Source organism: Limulus polyphemus, unplaced genomic scaffold, assembly GCF_000517525.1.
Source record: "Limulus polyphemus unplaced genomic scaffold, Limulus_polyphemus-2.1.2 Scaffold6154, whole genome shotgun sequence".
In the NCBI taxonomy this organism is placed as follows: Eukaryota; Metazoa; Arthropoda; class Merostomata; order Xiphosura; family Limulidae; genus Limulus; species Limulus polyphemus.
The window spans coordinates 16,106-39,476 of record NW_013671764.1 but is presented as its reverse complement, the minus strand read 5'-3'; the positions used below and the strand labels follow the sequence as shown (position 1 = coordinate 39,476).

Below are 23,371 nucleotides of genomic sequence, written 5' to 3'. Positions count from 1 at the left end.
GCTCACAAGGACTTGAGCATCCAAACTGTGTGGTAACCTTTGCTCTCTTTCTCTTGCATGGACTAGAGCATCCAAACTGTGTAGTAACCACTGCTGTCTTTCTCTTACAAGGACTAGAGCATCCAAACTGTATGGTAACCGCTGCTGTCTTTCTCTCACAAGGACTTGAGCATCCAAACTGTGTGGTAACCATTGCTGTCTTTCTCTTACAAGGACTAGAGCATCCAAACTGTATGATAACCGCTGCTGTCTTTCTCTTGCAAGGACTAGAGCATCCAAACTGTGTGGTAACCACTGCTGTCTTTCTCTTGCAAGGACTAGAGCATCCAAACTGTGTAGTAATAACTGCTCTCTTTCTCTTGCAAGTACAGGAGCATCCAAACTGTGTGGTAACCATTTCTCTCTCGTTCTTGCAATGACTAGTGCATCCAAACAGTGTAGTAACCACTGCTCTCCTTTTCTTGCAATGATTAGATACACAAGTTGGTTTCCAGTGTTCTCCTTCTATTCCAAGCACTGAAATATCCAAACTGTTTGATAATCATGTTTTCATTCTGGACTTGAGTATCCAATCACTATTTACAGATATTCTTCACTTTGTTGGGAAGATGAACAAGGACAGTGTTAACTTTTAAGTGTGTTTGAATAAACATATCACAAAATCTTGTATTTGTTTAATATAAGATTTTTATCTTGTATTGTTTTACATAAGGTATTTATCTTGTATTTAATGTTTAATGAGGAACTTACTGAACTGAATATTATTTAAAAACAATAACAGCATCATTTTTCAGTAGGCAAATTCTAATTTTAATAATCACAACGTTTTGTCCCATAGTATTGAGTCATCATCACCTGGGTCAAAACGTTGTAATTATTATAATCAGAATTTTACTACTGTAAGAGTTACTATTATTATTATTATATTTGTAGATTAATCATCATAAGTTTTTATGTTGTATTTTTAATATAAAGTGTTTATCTTGTACTTGTTTAACATATGGTTTAATTTGTACTTGTTTAACACAATGTGTTTTACAGTTATAGTTTAAAGTTTTTTCTTTTACAGCATTCATCAGAAGAAGAATCGGGAAAGAAGCAGGAACCTCGAATAATAATGCCTTCACTGTCAAATCCTGAGAAATACTTCTTGTCCCAGTTAATACTCATGCCATCAAAAGACGTAATAATCTGATTTTACTACAGATAAATAATTATTAATTCTGATACAATATCTTACCTCCTCTCACAAAAAGCTTTCTCGACTTGTACTGCCATCTATCTGCATAAATTTTTGCTCACCACTAGTCTTGTTACTCCCACTTATTATTGCATACTAACATGTAAATGATCATGCAGGAACACTAATCCTATCATAACTAGTGCCCTCTCTAATCATGCACATGTTAATCACTTCTTGATTGGCAGTCCTATTGATTTGATGTGTTTTTTTGCTTGTGGTTTAATTAACCTGTCCACACGTTTTTACTTTTGTTACTTTCTCCTTCACTTAATTTATTTTACGTTTTTGTTCTGTTTCTTGGAAAGTTATAATTTATTTACTCTCCTCTTTCTATTTTGGGAGTTATGCAGTTTCGGGTGGTCATGACTAGGAATGCTCTTCCTGTGGCAAAGGAATTTCTGACCACGTCTAATGGGTTGAAACCATGATTCTCGACCCAGGAAACAACAGCTCTGGTCCATTGGGAGCTTACCACTTTCTTGCTACAATCAAAACACACTGATGATAGTCCTAACAGGGTTTTTAGTGATTTTTTAGTTTTGGATTTGGACAGCGTTTTTCCTACCCTCCTGAATATGACTCTTAGTCACGTGTCATTTTGGGGGTTTGATCAGACCTTTTCCCCTTTGGGGGATTTGTTATTCAGGTATATTATGTTCTGTACTTATCTCCCATTTCCTGTGTTCCACCACAGCCATTCTAGAATGTTCTAATCCAACCACCTCTGGGTATCTTCCTCCTATCGCAAACTGGACGACCAAATTCCCAATGCCACCAGGTTTTGGACTGGAGATGAACACTCACCTGGGCTCTCCTCCTTCCTTCCATTTGCCGAATATTGGTTCCCAGTGGATCTAGTGTTGGCTATGTTGGAGGTGTGCACATGCAGAGGTGGGTTCTTGGTACAGGAGCTTCTCTTCCCTGCTGGTACCCATTTATGAGGTGAAAGGTAGAGGACCCTCTTCCTACTGTGGACCTGATATACAATTCCAGATGCTGCCAAATGTTGGTTGATGTTGAACTGCCATTTATGGTCTGTCATGCCCAAGCCACTCTACATCAGGGTGTCTCATTATTTTTGTATTTTTTGGGACCCCCCCAAGTTCCTGCTCTTTACGTTACTAAAGGGCAAATAATATACATGGCTCAGAAGTGGTCCAGTTTTCCTCTGGGATGTTGTTTATAATTCTTTATCACACCTTATGTTCTTCCTTTGGGCACTTCCTAAAGGGGAGTCGTTTTTCTCCAGCCCTCCAACAGTTCGTTTGGGATTCTAGCTTTTCCTAAACTGAAAATATATTTCCAGTAGATACTTACCCTCTCTCACATTTCCCACTCATCCTCCCCACTTCCAGTGTGAATTCCTTTGGTTAGTTATGACTAATTTTGAGGTGATTAACATATGCTAGTTATGATAGGGGTAGTATCGCACTCCTATTGGTAGAGGGTTGCCTGCATGATCAATTGCATGTTAGTATGCAGTAGTAAGTGGGAGTAACAAGGCTAGTGGTGAGTGAAAATTTGCACCAATAGAAGGCAGTACAAGTCGAGAAAGGTAAGTATCTATCGGCGATACATTTCAGTTTAGGAAAATGTTACCTTATAGTGATTAGAATAAAAAATTATAACAAGAATCAAGATTTTAAGTATTCTTATATCAGCCATTCTTCTTTTAATTATCAGATTATTAATGTGTGAATTTTCAGTCAGAATGAATTATTATTTGATAAAACAGTTAGGTGTAATATTAAAAATGATAAAACAATTATGTGAAACATTAAAAATTATAAAACAGTTAGGTGAAACATTAAAAATTATAAAACATTTAGGCAAATTATTAGAAACTAGTAAAAAAGCACATCAAAAACGACAGAAAACCATTGTTGAATGATTAATGCAAATTATAGAATTTAACTAAAACGTAATTGTTTGTACCTCCAAAATTCACCTACTCTTCACTTATTTCATCAGTCTTGAAGTAATTTTTTAAACACCACACTGTTAGTAAAAACTATGGGGAAAAATGAAATGTTAACCTGAAGAAAAGTACTTGTGCACTCTGACCCCCCCCCCCTTCCCCAGTGGTATGTCTGCAGACTTATACCACTGGAAATCAGGTTTCGATACCCGTGGTGGACAGAGCACAGATAGCCCATTGTGTAGCTTTGTGCTTAATACCAAACAACACTCTGAAAGAGACTTAAATAGTACTCATGAGCCTTTTCACTGTATTGTAGGTCAGGAAGTAGAAAACATAGTGCAGACATTCTGACACAAATTTTCAACTCTTTCAAGTGTACAAAGGATAAAAGATATGTTTATTTAAAACCAAGAAGATAATATATGTGTTAAAATACCAAAAGAATCTTTATTAATTAATATTTATTCACCACTTAAAACTTTTTAAACACCGACACAAATTTTCAACTCTTTTAAAGGATAAAGGTATTTGGTAGTAATAAACGTTTATTTTTTTATGTTTTAAGGCCAAGTAGATAATATATGTGTTAATACCAAAATACTATTTATTAATTAACATTTATTCATCACTTAAAACTTTTTAAACACTGACTCTAAACGTTAGTAGTAGTAGGCCTATTTATAGTCTAATTTAAGCATTAGGCCTAATTCATAAACGTAATGTAAGGCTTAGATAAAACACTACCTGGTAAATGTTATTTTTCTTTTGGCTAAAACTCAATGTCATAAAACATCTGAATTAAACTATTTTGCTGTTACATCACTGAAGTTATAAAAAAATAAAGAATAAAGAAACAAACCTTTCTAACAAATTAACATGAATGTTGAGCATTCAACATAAACACCATGGTTGGCCGAAGAATAATCAGGTGATAGTTTTGTTGCTATGTATATTTTTGAGCATTACCAAAAAAAAGGAGTGTGAAAGTGTTCTTGACAGAGTGTCAAAGGTAATAAGCCTTTTATAGTTAGGTATAGTCTGACTTGTCAACAAATAAAGGGGCCTGATGGTTATAGAGCTCAACTTATAATCTTTTCTTGCCCTTTCAGCTGTGGGAGCATTGTAATATGATAGTTAATCCCACTATTCATTGATAAAGGGTAGTCTAATAATTGGTGGTAGGTGGTGTTGACTAGCTGTCTTTCCTCTTTTCTATGACTTCCAAATTAGGGGCAGCTGGTGCAGATAGCTCTTGAGTAGCTTTGCAGGAAATTCAACAAAATAAACAAAGGCACTATATAATCAAAAGCTAAGCAAACTCATTCAGATTGTAAGTTGCATTTAGTTGCTTTTAATTCAGATAAGTGTAGTTATAGAAGTTAGTCACTCTTAAACTTGTAAAATTAAGTAACTTCATTGTTTGGAAATCTGTCAACTCATACTGATGGACATCTTATTTTCAGCATTCTGGATGATTTATTCTAGTAATGTCAAGTCCCAACCTTTTGCTTAGCATCTGTATATGGAAAGTTTGGTGTGTTTTAGAAGAGACATCTATACATATTGAGATAATTTTTCATGCCAACTGTTATCTTCAGTGTTTGTTGATATTGTTAACAGAAATATTTCTAGAGAAATAAAGTAAATGTAATTAAATAGATAATGTGATGATTATTTTGGTTTACAAAGACAACTAACAAAACTTTACTATAATTACAGTTATTTAAGAAAACTCCAACACAAATATTGAGTATGGACACTGGAAGCATGCAGGTAAAAGTTAATTTATATGTTCAAATCTTGTATTAAAGATCTGAGAAACAAATAGAAACTAAGACTACTAAGTGACTGTATGTGCATCTTTGTATTTATTACGTACCTGTTTCTGTCTATTAATCAAAACAAATATTAGAAACTTAGGCTACTTAGTGATTGTGCATGCATCTTTTATAATATGTATCTACTATGTACATGTTTGTGTTCAGTAATTTAAACAAATATTAGAAACTAAGACTACTTAGTGACTGTATGTGCATCTTTGTATTTATTACGCACCTGTTTGCATCTATTAATCAAAACAAATATTAGAAACTTAGGCTACTTAGTGATTGTGCATGCATCTTTTATGATATGTATTTACTATGTACGTGTTTGTGTTCAGTAATATAAACAAATATTAGAAATTAAAACTATTTAGTGACTGTATGTGAATCTTTTTATGATATGTATACTGTGTACATGTTTGTGTTCAATAATCAAAACAAATGTTACAAACTAAGACTAATTAGTAACTGTATGTGCATCTTTCTGAAATGGTCTTACCTTCTCTCACCCAAAGCTATCTCAATCCTGGATTAGCATCTGAGCGTAGCTAAAATTTTTTGCTAACAGCACACCAGTCTTTTATACCCCATCAGTTTCGTGCCATTTAAGAACATTGTTCATGTAACTACCCTCCACCAATCATATTCAGCACTCTGTACTTGTGCAGCTAGCTCCCTCGATTTATTCTAGAGTAATCCTCACCTTCTCGATTGGCATTCTAGGGTATAGACGTGTGTTTTAACTCACTCTCCATGTGACTGCAAAATTTTGATTGTGCTTGAGCGTAAATTTATAACTGTTTCATCATCTTGTATTTGATTTCCATTGTTTCTACTCGTTTGTTTTAGAAGTATTTCTGTTTCCTGAATTCTATAGTATTCATATTTATTGAAGATTTAATGTGGTGAATGATGTACTTCCCACGATGGTTGACAATGGTTCTGATATGAGTCCCCAGGTCTCAGGGTTGAAAATGTCTGCTGGAGAAGCACAGGCTTTAGTTTGCAGGGAGTTTGTGTCATACATTTGGCCAGCGATTTCTTCCTTTCACGTTACAGTTTCTTGTGAGGAAAGTTATAACTACTGAGTGTAAATTTCTTTCTGTGATACTTTCCACCTGTTACTGCATCTCCATGTAATCTCTTAGATTTGGTATTGTTATTTTTCCCAGAAGATCTATGGTAAGTTTTCAACGTGTATTCCTCGATCCCATAAGGTATACACATGTTTTGCTGTTTTGCGAGTTTATGTGAGCTTGTGTGGATTGACCTACTTTCTACACATGATAATTTAGATCTTTCATGTTTTCTCTGCTAAGTATTTGATAAGTTTGATTTTTTTTAATTCCTGAGGTAAGGTTTTACTTCCATGTCCTTTGTCTTATTGGTTCTTGGAATGGACTTATAAGTAAGTTCTATATTTATGTCTTTTATCTTCTAAGTTATTTTAATGGTTTTCTACTTCAGGTGTTGCTTATTGATTTATGTTTTAGGTCGAATTTCATATTTTTGCAAGTTTGTAATTTTTATGTACTTTGTAGTCTCTAAAAATTTCTAGGTTTTGTTAGTTCATTAGTCATAAGCACTTTCTCTAATTTCTTTAGATTCTGTGTCTTTATGGCTACACTTTATGACAGTTCCATGGGTTTTACAGGTTCTATCTGAAGGTTTCTGACTTCAGTTCTGCTCTCCTTTTATCCACTTCCCAGATTTTCTTCTCTCCTCCTTGAGATCATACTTCTTCCAGTTATCTTCCACAGTCTGTTCAAGACTTCCATCACAAATGGGATGGTGCTCACTCCACCTGAGTTTTACTCCCATCTAATTGTTGTTCCTCAACAGATGGGCGATTGGAAACCCGTCATAGACTTGTCCTGATTGAACTCTTATCTGGAGCTACTTCACTTCACTATGGAGTTCTAACTCTCACTTTAAAGAAATGAGAGCTTCCAAGGAAGCCCACATCCTCAAAAGAGAGAGAGAATCTCTCATGCAGTGAGAAAAGGAGAAGGCAGGGCCATTGAGACTACCCGCACCAATCCCTGAGCCAAAGTGGAGAAGGCTGGGTCTGACGAAGATGGGAATAGAAGAAAAAACTCCAATGGAATAAGAAATTGAGTGGGATGAAGAATGTACCTCACCAAATGGATCAGAAAACCCTACCTGATTAGCTTCCCGAAAAAGTAAGCAGACGTGACTGACTGAATGGGCAAGGGAAGAGGCAAGCAGGATCCAGTCATTTATGAAAAGGAGAGTCTGCAGACCCAACGAGTGAAAATGACTGACAAAAGAGCATACGAGTTGACAAAACACACAGAGCTGAAAAGGAACTGAAAGGCAGCAGCCAGAACTGGAAGACACAACTCCTATGGACAAACCAAAAAAACTGACATGACACTGGAGCAGTTGGAATATGAAGATAGGCATCCATCATGTCAATTTGGTCATACAATGTTCCAGAGAAGACCCCCACCCCACCCACCCGGGTTGAGCTCACATGTGTTCCCTTCAGTGGACACTTCTTGACCAATAAAACTTCTCCCATGATCCCTTGGACCATCCCATTCCCCTTCCTCCTGGGAGCAGGACCAACCTTGCTTGTTGGCTCAATGGAGAAGTGTCCATGGTGGGGCTCCCATTATTCCCAATTGTCCAGAGTCTCACCTGTTTACTGTTTTTCTTGGTGGTTTGGGGGTGTTTCCTCGATTCCCAAGAGGCTACTCTCCTTTTCAACATCCTGGAACTTTTGGCAATGTGTTGAGCTCTGTATCATTTCCTCCTGCTCCTGAGTGGGCAGGTGGTTACGGTTCATTCTGGCTATATCACCAAGCAAGGAGGAATCAAATCCAGATCTCTGTGTTTTCATGTGCTGGATCTTCTTTACTGGGCCCACGAACACTACGTGGTGATCTTGGTGTGTCATGTTCCCAGTGTCCTGAGTCTGATGGCCGATCGCTTATCTCAACCCAACCAGATTCTTCCAACAGAGTGATCCTTTTTTCCATGGTTATTCTGATTAATGTGTTCTCAACTGGGAACACTGCATATAAATGTGTTTGCCATTCACTGGAATATCAAAATACCTTCCTTTTGGTTTCTGGTTCCACACCCTTCAGCTCTGGGAGTTGATGCATTCAGTCAGATTTGGAGGGGTCTTCACTTTTATACCTACCCTCCAATCAGACTCCTCTCCTGAGTTTTCCCTTTTCCAGACCATTCTTTGTCATGCCTGCTTATTGCTCCATATTAGCCTGCTAATACATAGTTCCATCTCCTCTGGCTCTTTCTGGAGTGACATCCTTACCTCTGTCCCAGTCTCTCCTTTGTCAATCATTATCTAATGTGGTTCATTTAGATGTCACCAAACTCCATTTGCATGCATGGCTTTTGTCCAGTCCTTTGCCTCTTCTTAGGGACTCACCCCTAGTGTAGCATCTTTCTTTGCCCATATCTTTCAACCTTCCTCCTTGTCTTTGTACCAGAGGTGTTGGTCTTCCTACAGACTTTGGTCCATCCACTGTGGCTTCTGCCCGTCCCATCCTTCTGTTCCTTATCTGTCCCAGTTCTTCACCTGGTTGTTTGATCAGGTTTTGTCTGTGTCAGCTGTTGATAGTTATAAGGTTGCTGGGTCGAACACCTTCCATTCTCCCACTCCTGGAATGCCTTGTCCTCCCTGGTTATTTTCCTCCTTTTCTGTTCCTTTTTGTCTAGTCCATCCACCTTGTCCTATTGTTCTACTAGTTTGGGATCTTAATGTTGTTCTTCATACCCTGTGCAGTTCTCCCTCAGAGCCTATCGTAACATGTTCCTTGTACCATCTTTCCCTTCAGACCTCTTTCTTCTGTCTCCTGGCATGAGGTCATTGTCTTTCCAATGTTTATGCATTAATGTTTCCTTCATCCTTTACCATTCCCTGTGTGTTATTCACTATATGGATTGGACCTTCCTTCCCAAGCCATCGGATGCCCAGGAAGATAGTTTAGCCTTTTCTCCTATTTCCTTACTTTCTATTTCACACGTGTACTCCCGTTCAGATCCAGATTGACTACTTTGTCCAGTTCGTATCGTGCTATGTTATGTGGCTTGTTCTGCTTCCTTTTGTTCCCATCTATTTGTTCCATGGAATTCTACTGTTTCCAATGATCTATTGCCTATAGTGTTCACTGGTTGGGTTCATCAACTCCTATGACTGGCATATTCTGTCTTGTCCGTGGGGGGCCACTGTTTACATAATGTTTCTTAACACCACCTTCGTCATCTAACTATGTCTTTAGCTACTTGAATCTGCTGTCCTTTGGAGGAGATAATTCAGGCTGGTATCTGGACAACTCCCAATACATTTTTCACATGTTATCTGCATTACCTAACTGTATCTTCCTCGGGCTGGTATCATCTTCCTCCTGTGGCAATTCTACACATGTCTGTTTGCGTTTGACTGGGGTAAGTTGACGTATTATTATTATTTTTTATCTTATTTAGTTGATCTGCATCATATTTAAGGATACCACCTGGTGGCAGGTATTTCCTGGTCAGAAATGCTTAATATTATATTAGCTAAACCTGTATACTTCTATAATGCTCACTGTTGAGATGGGGTGTTTCCGTAAGACCACTGGCTGCTTAACTGGTGCTTTGTGTGTATATATATATATATATAATTTTTTGTTATCACTATTTCATATGTAAAAGACCATTACTCATGGATTCATGAGTAAAGTAGATGGAGATTTCTGCCTATCCATACTGACCCATGATTCTTCCAATCAGGGTCTTACTTCTTTTCAAAATAGGGAATCTCAGACACCCATTGCACTGACTTTGGTGTGTCATTCCTCTGAACTCCCCAGCATGTATTGTCCCCCAACAATGATTATACAACAACATAATATTCAAGATCCAGGATGCTTCTCCCAGATGTTTTTGCTTCAGGCAAACCACATTTGTTGATCAAAAGTTCCTTATGCAAGGCACTTCCACTGGATGTTTTCTGCCCGGTTGGACCACACTTGGCATAGTCTGATATACTCCAAGGTGGTTACCCTAGATGTTTTTTGCCCAGGCAGACAGTAGTTGGTTTTATCATATGTATCCAAGGTGCTTCCCCTTGAGTATTGCCTGGGTGGACTGCACTTGTTGATCACTATATCTTATGTAAGGTGTTTCTACTGGATGTTTTTTGCCCAGATGAATCACACTTGACATAATCTGACATATCCCAAGGCTTTCCATGGATGTTTTTTGCCCCGGGTGGATCGCACTTGGCCTATTCTTATACAATTCACAGCCCTTCAGCCACGTTTTCTTTGGCACCATACCATAGCTTACTGTCACTATGTTCAGTACTATGGCCCGCTACACATGTGGACAAAGTATGACATGTCTGTTAACAACAGGCTGGTTATGACAACCTTCAAGATCACACTTATGTCTGTATTTTCATTTTCTTCATCCTATGTATCCAAGGCGCTTACCCTGGATGTTTTTTGCCCAGGTGGACCACACCTGTTGATCTCAATATCTTATACAAGGCATTTCCACTAGATGTTTTGCGTGGATGGACTGCACTTGACATGCTCTAATATAACCCAAGGCACTACCCTTGACACATACTTGTACAGGCCCATTGTTGCTTCCACACCAGACTTTCTATGTTTGTTAATGCTGTGCTATAGCACTTTTCCACTGATTCGAGGCTGTACGTCTCTTTTCTGAATGCATTGGTGCTTGCCAATTCAGTTCCTCCCTCTTTTTTTGTTCCTGTGTTAATTACTGGGTGAAGAGCAAACCTGTTACAGAAGTAGTGCTATACCCCACAGGTTTGCTTTCTTTTCATATTCTTGCACACCTGTTCTTTTAGTGCAGTTGCTTTCCTCTTGATTGGATATTGATGTGCCTTCACTGGCCCATCCATCTTTGCAATGTGGGATTCTAGCTTTGGATGAGAAGAGGTAAGACCGTTTCAGAAATTAACATTTTCTTACCCTGAGGTACTTACCTCCTGTCACTTACTTCCCACTCTTCCTCCCCACTGACATGCTAGTGTTTTTGGTTTGTACTCGCCAATTCTCAAAAGTAAGGATTACCCTAAAATAGTAAGAGGGAGCTAGCTGCACTAGTCTAGATGGCACAGTATGATTGGTGGAGGGTAGTCATGTGATCAGCACACTTTCTGAAATGGTGAGAAACTGATGGTATATAACAGTCCAGGATTGAGATAGCTTTAGGTGAGAGGAGGAGGTAAGTACCTATGATATGTATTTACTATGTGCATGTTTGTGTTCAGTAACTTAAACAAATATTAGACATATAGAAATGTTGGTAAACACGTGTTATGATTACAAATGAAAACAGATAGAAGTGTTGCTAAACGTGTTATGAATACAGATGTAGACAGATAGAAGTATTGATAAAAACGTGTTATGATTACAAATGAAAACAGATAGAAGTGTTGCTAAACGTGTTATGAATACAGATGTAGACAGATAGAAGTATTGATAAATATGTTATGAATACAGATGTAGACAGACAGAAGTGTTGGTAAACACGTGTTATAAATACAAATATAGACAGATAAAAGTGTTGGTAAACACGTTATGAATACAGATGTAGAGAGAAAGAAGTGTTGGTAAACACGTTATGAATACAGATGTAGACAGAGTATTTATAACACGTGTTTACCAACACTTCTAAAATATAGACAGATAAAAGTGTTGGTAAACACGTTATGAATACAGATGTAGAGAGAAAGAAGTGTTGGTAAACATGTGTTATAAATACAAATATAGACAGATGAAAGTGTTGGTAAACACGTTATGAATACAGATGTAGAGAGAAAGAAGTGTTGGTAAACACGTGTTATAAATACAAATATAGATAGATGAAAGTGTTGGTAAACACGTTATGAATACAGATGTAGAGAGAGAGAAGTGTCAGTAAACACGTGTTAGGAATACAGATATAGAAAGATAGAAATGTTAGTAAACAGGTGTTATGAATACAGATGTAAACAGATAAAAGTGTTGCTAAATGTGTTATGAATACAGATGTAAACAGATAGAAGAGTTGCTAAATCTGTTATGAATATAGATGTAGACAGATAGAAGTGTTGGTAAACACATGTTATGAATATAAATGTAGACAGAAGTGTTGGTAAGCATGTATTAGGAATACAGATGTAGACAGATAGAAGTGTTGGGAAACACGAGTTATGAATACAGATGTAGACAGATAAAAGTGTTTTTAGTGAAAATGTAAATATGTGATCAGCTACTAAAGGCGTTGCTTCAAAGCTTTACCCATTTCTCCTCAAATTACTATTAAGTCATAAATAAGAAGTTTACTAAAATATTAGGTGTTATAAACATTGAAATATCTTTGTGTAAGTTAGGCACATTTTTGAATAATCTTATCATTTGAAAGTCGTATTTTGTGTTTGCAGTCTTTTGATATAAGTGGACTGCAGTTGGCTCTAGCAGAAAAGCAATCTCAGATGACTCAAATGAGCAAGTCGGGCATACCTGTGGTTATATCTGATCCTGATACCAGAAACAGTGGGTGAGAACATGTGTTTTTTTGTTGATCTTACAAGCATTTATTACCACTGATGAAGTATAATATGGCACATGTAGTACTCTAGCTGACAACATAGCACTAATTTGAATCTTGTAACATCAATAAAACTGTGATTTTTATCCAATCACTTTCTCAACCTTAGTCGTGATGGTGTGATGTAATTTCCTATATGTCCAATCAAACCAAAGATAACATTTACAATTTTATAAAAACTTTATAAGGAAAGTTTTAAAACAATGTAGGAAGAGATAAAGTAATTGAAATCTCCAAGAAAGATAAACAATTTTGTTTCTTTAAAAAAACTTATTACAATGAAATCTTTTGAGTTTTCAAAGCTCTGAATTCCTATGAATATTGGATAAAAAAAAAAGTTATTTCATTTGCATAAGCTACATAATTTCTAAATAGTTGACCTCAAGTTTCAAATAGTTTCTTCTTTCAATACACGTAAGCAAACCATTCGAGAGGTCAGTCGAGTTGACGATGCACACACAGACATTGTACAGTTAAAGACTTCACTAAAACGTTAAGTTCAATTCTTACTTTACAATCAGTCTTATGGTGAACTTCTGTTAGTATAAATTGTGACAAAACTTCAAGTTCTCACCAGTGGCAGAATTCATTTATAAGATATACCTTCAATACTGTGTAGAGATCAAAATAATAACTACTTCTTCACATTAATCAACAAATGCTGATATTGTTTGCCTTGCAAGCATATGGTTCCAGATTACACTTTATCTATGTATGTAGAATATAAGTATGTAATCTATAATTGAGGGTATTTTTGCTGATAAAGTTTTATTTCATCTAGTGATCCAACAGTGGAAAAAGATTCAGAGAGAAAAACGGCTGAATTTCTTCTAACAGGTCCAAATGCTCCCATGGAACAGTGTTTCAGACCCGAGTTTGTTCGTTTGGCTCCACCCCTACATGTGTGTGAAGATGAGGTTAGTTGAGTTTCAGGAAGATATGTTTCCTTTCTGTAAGTACCTCACTTATAAAATCTTGTGATGCCTATCAAGCTGTCTCCCCAGTCACTCGGCTTATAATGCTCAAAATTGGGTTTTGATACATTTGGTGGCCCACAGCACAGATAGCCAGCCCATTGTGCTTAACTATGAACAGGCAGAACAAGAGACTGGCAGACTCCCAAAATTTAGAAAAAAGAAAGATAGATACTGTTAAAAGAAGGTGTTACAGTAGCTATGGTAACTCCTATCTGTTAACTTAAAATTATATGTTATTGACATTTCACAATAACAGATTTTGACAGTTTGTGTTGTTACTATTTTTCTATTTGGGAAGTTTTTAATATGTTATAGAAATAGTTCTTGGTAATATGTAGTTTTTTTCATTTTAGGGAGTTTATGATGTATTACATGTCATGATAGCTTTTAGTAATTTTTTATTTTTGCATTATCAGAAATATCCAAGTTTTATTTGGTAGATTCATACACCTGGTTTAAGCTTCCAAAGAACTGTTGGTAACATAACACTAAAAGAAAATACTTTAGTTTTACAGTATCATGTATCTGAGGATATTATTCTTTGGGATTATTTGATTTCACAACATCCTACCTTAGAAATCATATGAAGTACAACAAACTATAAGTACTATCTTTTCAGGTTGAAGGTTGTGTTCTGTGTTTTAAAAGTGTTGACTAATTTCATGTAGAGACAGCCATACAGTCTAAAGCTCTGTTGTTGTTCAGGTTAAAGGTTGTGTTTTAAAAGTGTTGACTAATTTCATGTAGAGACAGCCATACAGTCTAAAGCTCTATTTTTGAAGGATGTTGGTCTGTAACACTGTTTTAAAACATTCTTTATATAACATTTTTTAATCCATCTTATACTGCAGCCAAGCCAATAAAAATCCAACCTGTGTGTGAAATTTTAAAGAAAATTTGATTTGTTCTAATGGTTCTTTGTTTAAGCTCTAAAAGATGTCTTGAATGCATGACAAAAGCTGATTTTGAATCTAAAATACACAACAACAGGTTTACATCTAAAAGCCACAGCAAAAATTAATTTTAAATCTCAAATTACAAACTACAAGTTGATTTTGAACCTAAAATATTAGACACTAATTGATATAAGACTAAAAATGTAGGAAAACTTGAAAATTCTGGAATAGTTTTTATTTTTATAAATTGATTTCATATCTAAAATAAAAGTTAAAGTTGATTTCTGATGCAAATTACAAATGCAAAATATGAAATCAGGTTACCCATATAGACGTAAAACTAATTACAATTTGACTTGTGTACTGTTTCACTGAAAATTAATAATGAAATTGTTTTTTATAGTGTAAGATATTGTGAAAAACATATTTTAAGTTCTGAATAACAGAATGTGGTTTAGAAAAATTAAACAACTACCTGAGATGAAATGTTATCCTACCTGACAGCTGGTGTGGATGAATCCCACTCAGAAAGCAGATCACAAAGTAACCTGGGATACGTCGATGTGTGTCAGTAATGCTGTCGGGGTTGAAGCTAAAAGACTAATGGCTAAAGCATTTCGTGGTTCCTTATCATTGGCCCAACAGTCACAGCTGCTGTCAGAGTTGAAGCAAGATCCCAAGATAGTTTATCACATAGGCCTAACCCCTGCAAAGGTAAGTCTTCTATTGTAGTTGTATAAAAAACGTTACTGCTTTCTATACTCATTGAAAAATATTGAAGATTGTATTGATTTTTTTGTCTATTTTCTATTAGTAAGACTCAGACAAAAGATGTTTCTTTTTATTATAGCAAATTGAGTTTATAGAAATTTCATATATAAATCTGAAGCAGACTGTAAGCAGTAATATGAACAAACTGAATGTATTGAAACACTATATAAATCTGTGACATTCTGTAAGCAGTAACATGAACAAACTGAATGTAGAGAAATGTATGAATCTGAAGCAGTCTGTAAGTAGTAACATGAACAAACTGAATGTAGAGAAATAATGCATGATTCTGAAGCAGTCTGTAAGTAGTAACATGAACAAACTGAATGTAGAGAAATAATGTATGAATCTGAGGCAGTCTGTAAGTAGTAACATGAACAAACTGAATGTAGAGAAATGTATGAATCTGAGGCAGTCTGTAAGTAGTAACATGAACAAACTGAATGTACATAAATAATGTATGAATCTGAGGCAGTCTGTAAGTAGTAACATGAATAAACTGAATGTACATAAATACTGTATAAATCTGAAGCAGTCTGTAAGCAGTAACATGAACAAACTGAATGTACATAAATAATGTATGAATCTGAAGCAGTCTGTAAGCAGTAACATGAACAAACTGAATGTACAGAAATACTGTATAAATCTGAAGCACTTCATAAACGGTTGTAAGCATTAACAGGTTTTTATGATCTCGTAAAGCCAATTGTAGACAAGCTGATAACTTTTAACAAGTTTCTAGACATACATTCTTATATTTTAAACACTATCTTGTTTGTTCACAAAATTTTATATTCCAACGAGATACCTTATTTCCACTCACATACATAGCTATAGTGCTGCCCTATATTTGTTTTGATTTCGCATGCCACAAGCCTTTTATTTCTACGTATCCTCTCGGTTCACATGGTTTAATTGATTCGTGCATACAAATTATCATGTGACAAACCTCCACCAATAGACATGCCTCATACACACATGACTCATGTGACTTCCTCTATGCTATTCTACTTAACTGTCACTTCTTGTTTGGCAGTGCTTATGTTAAGATGTTTTCTTCAGTGCTTTCTCTCAAATCGAATTTGAATTTTTTAGTTGTAATTGTTTATATTTTAGACTACCATCTGTAATTTCCATTTTAATATTTCATAGTGGTATTATTTCACTTTCAAAACCCATTTATGGAAATTATTTAATTTTCTGTGTTTGTTTTTCTTTGTGTTTTGTTTACTTTATGAATTCCAAAATAAATGTTTCCACGTTGGAAGTTGTACTTTTTACCAGCACATTTACTCAGGCTTCAGGTGGGGGACCTCAACTATGGAATTATCAGCAATTATTCATCAAGACTGATCATTATTTGAACTAATTTTCTTCTCCTGATGTTGCCCCTTTTCATCATGAACAGACCAAACCTGTTCAGGATGACAAAGCATTTAACAGCCTTTTTGCTCCACCTGAATTTGCTTACTGTGGGATCAACTAGGCCTCACACAGCTTTTTTTTGGGCATGATCTCACAGATATGTTCTGTTTTATCCGTCTTCCTGATTTCCCATAATCCTCTACCATCCTTGTTACATGATACTCCATCTTCTAAGTATTTTGTGTTTCCACCATCTCCTGATATTGGGGTTCATGTTGAGCATTTTGTATCTTAGTTATATTGTGGCACGTGCATGCCTTGCCCTCCATGTGCTGCGGACTAGTTTGCATTGCCCTACCATCAGGTCGATTTTCTGTTCCTAGATTCGCAACACTTGGAATCCATTTTACCCATTTGGGAGGCTGATTCTGATTGTCCTGTTGTTTTGTCAGATGCCCAATTTTCTCACTTTTGTTTTACCATTATGTCTATCCTATGGTACTTGTCCACCATCTACCTTCTCTTCAAGGCAATCCACTGTGATCCTGAGGGTTTCTTGGGGTAATGCTTGCCCTAAATACATCCTTGTTGATACCCTTGTCAACCTTAACTCTTTCTTTACATACATGGTTCATCTGTTGTTGGGATCTTTTGAAGAGAGATGTAGTTTTGTCCCACATTTGCTAACCATCTCCTTATCCTTGGGACTAACACCTCATCCCTTTTCTCCATCTGTCAGTCTTTGGAAATCTTCTGGCGACTTTGGAATCTTGGATGGAATCTGTGAAACAACAATTGACTCTCTCCTCGTTGGTTGATTGTTTATCTTGCATGGAGCCTCAACAGTCCCTATATCTGTTCCCTGTTCTACTCCTTCCCAACCCTTACCAGTTCCTTACACAAAAGAATCTTCTTCTTGCTCTTTTCTTCAAGGATAAGGTTGAAAGGAAGAGCACAAAATTGACAAACCACCCTGTGATGAACAAATCAAAGATAGTATCTCAATATAGGAATATGGAGATAAGCATTCAAGATGTCAACCTAGGTCATCCATAAACCCAGAGAAAAAGCCCACCTGAGAGTGAGAAATGACTCCATGGTAAACGAGATAGCACCAAGAAGTGATTGAGCTGTGACAGATCTATCTCAGGCTGACAGTCTCAAGATTTCTTGGGGGAATACAAACAGCCTGGAATAAAACCCTGGAGACGGGCGATTTACAGGTCTGATGGCATGTTGAGAGTGAAGATCTTGTACTGCCTCGTACAGATGCTGACATTTGGGAGGATCCTGATGCATCAAAGGAGAAGAGAGGAAATGGATGACAAATCCCTCTGATAAAACCTGAAGGACTCATAGATCCCTGCAAAATCTCGCCACAGATGAACAAATTAAGATAAACGAGCCCCCAGTGGACCAGAACCCACAGGGTAGTCACCAATACTGCTGGCAACATGGGGCTTGCTACTGCCTCGTCTGTCTTCTGTCGGGTGGTCAAGGCTTTTGTATGTCTTATGCACACTCGAGGGTTGCGCTTCCACCATTGCATGTACAACTGGCTTCTCTGAGCTCATTCTGGAAAGGAGTGTGCCCAACATACTCGTTTACTTCTTTCAGAAGTGGCTGTGGTTGGTTGATTAAGTTGGAGAAATTCTTCCTTGCACCTACCCAATATCTTATCCATTTGGGTGTTTTGTTCAACACTCACCTCAGTCAGGCCCAACCTTCTCCTCTTCGACTCCATTTGATGGAGCTGGCAGTCATCAATGCCCTTACTGATCCCTTTCTTACTGCTCGCGAGGTTCTATTTCTTTTGGGAATGTGGTCATCTATGGTGGCATTTATCTCCATGGGTCATGCTCATATGAAATTCCTTCAGTGGACTCTTCATTATCAGTGGAACCTTGTGTGGGATTCCTTGGATGTTCCTATTACCCTTCTTCCTTCCCTTGTCAACGATCTGCATTGGTGGTTGAACAAGGATCACACTTTAATGGTAGTTCCACTTCCTCCCCCTCATCTGGATTTACATCTTTTTCATGGACACTTTTCTTGGTGGCTGGGAGGTGTGAGAATGAGTACCAAGTTGCTTGGGTTCTATGGCCTATAACAGAAAGGTCTTCCGATATCAAGATCCTGGAGTTGCTTTCTGTCCAGCAAGCTTTGGAGCATTTTCTTCCTCTTGCCTGCAGTTGTCTGGTTATGATCCCATAATAACAGGAACAGTGCGACAAGCAGGGGAGAACTCCTGGCCCAAAGACCAATGGGGTAGAAGTTTTACTTATGTTGATAAACCTCCATGGAAGAAGGTTGAACATTATGTGCCAACAAAGAAGCTTCTTGTGATGATAAACCAGATTTCCTCACCAAGGACTAGAAAAAAACCAGGCATGAAGATGAAGGACAGGAATGACAGGATGAACTACCCGGGACTGAGGCTGCCATAGAAGGGATGGAGTGTTGGAAAGTGGCAGCAGTGGAACAGATTTGATCTGAAGCAGTTGCAGAAACCACAGTTGAGCCAGCCAACATGGAGCAATTAGAAGGACCTGACATGAAATGGAGTAGATGATAGAAATCACCCTTGGGAAGAGTCAGATAAGAGGATAAACATAAAGGCATTTTTCTGTTCAATCCTGACTGAACGCATTGACAGCCAGAGCAAGTGGATGAGTTACCGGAGATCAAAACTGGGTTAACTTGGTAATGAGGATAGTAGCAAATGCATCCAGGTGCAAAGTACTCACCTGAGTGCATAACCACTGGAAAACCTGAGGATCTAACGAGGGAAAGACAATCTGCAACCAGGATGAAAGCACCCTGGTGCATGACATGCAAGAAGATGAATACTTTGTGTGCAGGCCCAAAACAGGAGATCCAATGTTCGAGAACAAATGGAATGATAATGGGTGCCTCCCTCAAGATTGATATATGCTCTGAACATAGAATTGTCTGTATGATTTTCTCACTTAATTATTTGATCAGGAGTCTTTGGTTATCGTGGGTTATCAGGTGGCCTTATACCACACCTTTTGATTTTCCCTGTACCATATAGTTTTTGCCCCACATACCTTGTTCCTCCTGTTAAGTTCCTTCCAGATTAGTTGCCATCCACAGCATGCAGCTCTTCTCAATTGTGATGTCAATGTAGTGCTTCATTGCCTTACTTTACCTTTGTTTGAACTTTTGTCTTCTTGTTCCATATTTCATTTATCCCGTAAAGTGTATTTCCTCTTCCTTTTGGCCTGTGGACATCATCAGTCAAATTTGTTTGCCATCAACATTTCATGTACTCTGTACCATTCCTTCTATCTTCTCCTTTATCTGGGTTAATTCTTACTTCACAAGACCTCAGCAGCTAGGGAGGGTAATTCCTCCTCTTCGCCAATTTCCCTTCTGTCCATTTCTCACCTCTGTTCCTGGTCTGATCTGGATAGCCTGCTATGTCCCGTTCATGCTCTTTGTTTTTATATCACAAGCATGGCTTCCTTCCATCATAATCACTCCCATCTCTTCATCCCTAGGCAACTATCCTCTGTTTGTAATATATATCCTTCCACCTTTACTAATTGGATTTGTAATTTGATTGGCTTATTCTTCCTTGTCTCCTTCTTACCATCAATTACTTTGGGTGTCTTCCCATCAGATTAGGCACCTCACTTTTCCCCTGGCACCTCCTCTGCATCATCTTTTAAAAGAAATTCTTCAAGCAGGTATGTGGATCACTACCTGCGTCATGTTGCTGTTTCTTCCTCATTGAGTTATCATCTTCCATCTGTTGCCATTCTTCTGATCTCAGTGCGACTATCACTGGATAAGTTTTCTTTATTCCTTATTTATCTTTTTAAGGGGCCTGTCCCACATTTTGATCTGGATCCCAATCTGTGGCGAGTTGTACCTGGCCAGGTATACTTCACTTACTTAGTTTGGTATTCAAATCTGCACTGAACGGTCATGTTGATTTTATTTTTCTTCTATGGCCATTAAATGCACACTGTTCTGTAATATGCTACAGATGGGGTGTTCTGCAAGATTGCATGTAGGTTATTCTTCATGATATGGTTGCTTCTTAAATATGCCTGTTCTGACTGTACCCACCCATGAACTTCATAGGTAGAGCGGGAGGGGATAGCTGCCCATCCCTGTCATTCCTTAGATTGAATAAATCAGGTTTGTTCTGCTTTTTAGTATAGGGTTTCATGGTCACTCATTGCACTGTCTCCGGTATGAACATTCCTCCGGACTCTCCACCATATCCCCCCACCCTGTTTCTTCCATTGAAGTAAGAGAGTTCTTACCACTTTCCAGTTCCAAGCCACTGGGGTGGTGGATCATGGAGGTCTCCTCCTGAAGGTGAAATATACAATATAAAGATAACACATCCATTCAGGTGGGAGTAGGGTGGTGGTGTTCTGCTGGTGTAAACATGATTGGGATCCCTTATCCTACCCCCACATGGAAGTCGGTTCCCTGTGGTTGAGTTATGGATTTAGAGTTGAACCAATCAACATCATGTCCTCACATGTTGTGCGATAAAGATTCCTCATCCTACCCCTGCATGGATGTCAGTTCCTAGCAGTTGAGTTTTGGATTCAGATCTGAACCAATCGACATGATGTACTCACACACATAGTGTGCCAGTGTCAAGGCAGTTCACATCTTCAATTAGGATCCTTCATCCATTCCCTGCATGAATGTTGGTTCCCAGCAATTGGGGTTTGGATTTAGAGCTGAACCAATCAACATAAGTCCTCACAAATGTGTTCAAGGTGTCTCTGCTCACTTATTCATTCGTTTCAGGTGCACTTCCCTGTGTTGTGGGTCATGAGGGATACACTTGGTTGTTGCTCTACTTCATTCTCTTGCACTCATCATTATGTTTTTATTCCAGGGATTGTACAGCATTTGGGGTAGTTCTGATATGTTTGATTTGAGAGGGATATATCTGTATTTTATTCTAGTCACATGTACCCTCTTCACCGATTGGTGATGATAATTCTCTCTCCAGTTGACTGAACTTGAGGTAAAGACTGTATGATCCTCTTTCCTACCCCTGCTTGGATATCGATCACCAATGGTAGAGTTTTGGATTGAAATTGACTTACCGATGATATGATCCTTTTTCTACCCATGCATGGTTATCAGTTCCCGGCAGTAGAGTTTTGGATGCAGTTGACTTGCTGTGTATGGTCCCTTGCACCCTAGCCACTCTACATCTTTGTGGAGGGACCAGTGTAAGGGAAAAAAAAGAAGAAGCATCCTCCTAAAACGTCTGAAGGACCCCCTCAAGAGGGAACCCTCAAAGAAGAGGATGATACGTGGAAGACCACATCACTTCTGTACCAGGTAAACTTTTCGCCCAGACATGGAAAAGGTGAGACTGAGTCGGGTGGACAAAAAAAATGAGGAGCACATCTCATTGTGGGTAAAATAAGGGATGTGCCCTTATGTGGGAATCTAGCTATGTATGTGAGCGGAAGTAAGATACCTTGTTGGAAGTTATAATTTTCCTACACTGAAAATATATTTCTGACAGGTGCTTACTTCCACTCACATTTTCCACCCTTCCTTCCCTACTGTCTACTCGTGCTTCATTTTCTGCCTAAACTTGAAGTGATAGTTAGGTAGAATAGCACAGAGGGAGTCACGTGTGTGTGGCATGTCTGTTGGTAGAGGTTTGTCGCATGATAACTTGCATGCGTGAATCAGTTTAACCATGTGAACTGAGAGGGTATTTAGGAATAAAAGGCTTGTGGTGTGCAAAAAATAACAAATTGCAAATAGAGAGCAGCACTGAATGAGAATGTTTGTGAGCAGAAGTAAGTATCTGTCGGAAATATATTTTCAATGTAGGAAAATTATAACTTTCACCAATCTTACTCAAGTTTTTGTATGAACTTTTCCACACAGCTGCCAGACCTAGTAGAGAAGAATCCTTTAATAGCAATTGAAGCTTTACTTAAGTTGATGCAGTCTAACCAAATTACTGAGTAAGTATTTCATCATTCAGAGTTTAATGAAGAGTAAGGAAGCAAACATTAAGTAATCACAACAAATAACACAATAACTTAAGTTAATCTCAACCAAATAACAATGAATTGTTAGGTTAGATGAAACAGATGTGAACAAAACTGTACACATACTATGCCAAAACGACCTAACAATCTCAAGTGGTTTTGAGATATATATTATTGTAGTAAGCACTTTTTAGTTTCAAAATGATGGAAGGGCAGGTCATGTCATATATGTGCAGTTGCTACACATGTTCAATTGTGCAAGATTTCCAGTATGATAGTAGATAAGGTTATTCTGTTGGACATTTAGTTGTTGAAAAGTTCAGTTTATGTGGAGTGATGCTTCTAGGTCAAGTTCGTAATAGTACATTAGTTAATCTTGGTGAAGGCCAAGTTCAAAATAATACATTAGTTGGTCTTGGTGAAGGTAAAGTTCATAATAGTACATCAGTTAATTGTGGTGAAGGTCAAGTTCATAATAGTACATCAGTTAGTTGTGGTGAAGGTCAAGTTTATAATAGTACATTAGCTAGTTGTGGTGAAGGTCAAGTTCAAAATAATACATTAGTTAATCTTGGTGAAGATCAAGTTCATAATAGTATATTAGTTAGTTGTGGTGAAGGTCAAGTTTATAATAGTACATTAGTTAGTCTCGGTGAAGGTAAAGTTCATAATTGTACATTAGTTAGTCTTAGTGAACGTCAAGTTCATAATATACACCTGGAAAAAAGTTAAGCACCCCCAAATATTTTTCAG

General features: G+C 37.5%; 1 protein-coding gene across 3 annotated transcripts in view; it reads left to right on the top strand.

Moving 5' to 3' along the window:
- The window catches only part of LOC106473414 (CCR4-NOT transcription complex subunit 11-like), a 37,292-nt gene that overhangs the window by 7,099 nt on the left and 6,822 nt on the right, over positions 1–23,371 (top strand). For all 3 annotated transcript variants that reach the window (XM_013934092.2, XM_022401863.1, XM_022401862.1), the window contains exons 4-9: positions 1,070–1,183; positions 4,884–4,937; positions 12,426–12,541; positions 13,374–13,509; positions 14,970–15,179; positions 22,512–22,591. In XM_013934092.2, coding sequence (XP_013789546.2) covers positions 1,070–1,183; positions 4,884–4,937; positions 12,426–12,541; positions 13,374–13,509; positions 14,970–15,179; positions 22,512–22,591 — 710 coding nt within the window. The remainder of the gene's footprint in view (positions 1–1,069; positions 1,184–4,883; positions 4,938–12,425; positions 12,542–13,373; positions 13,510–14,969; positions 15,180–22,511; positions 22,592–23,371) is intronic.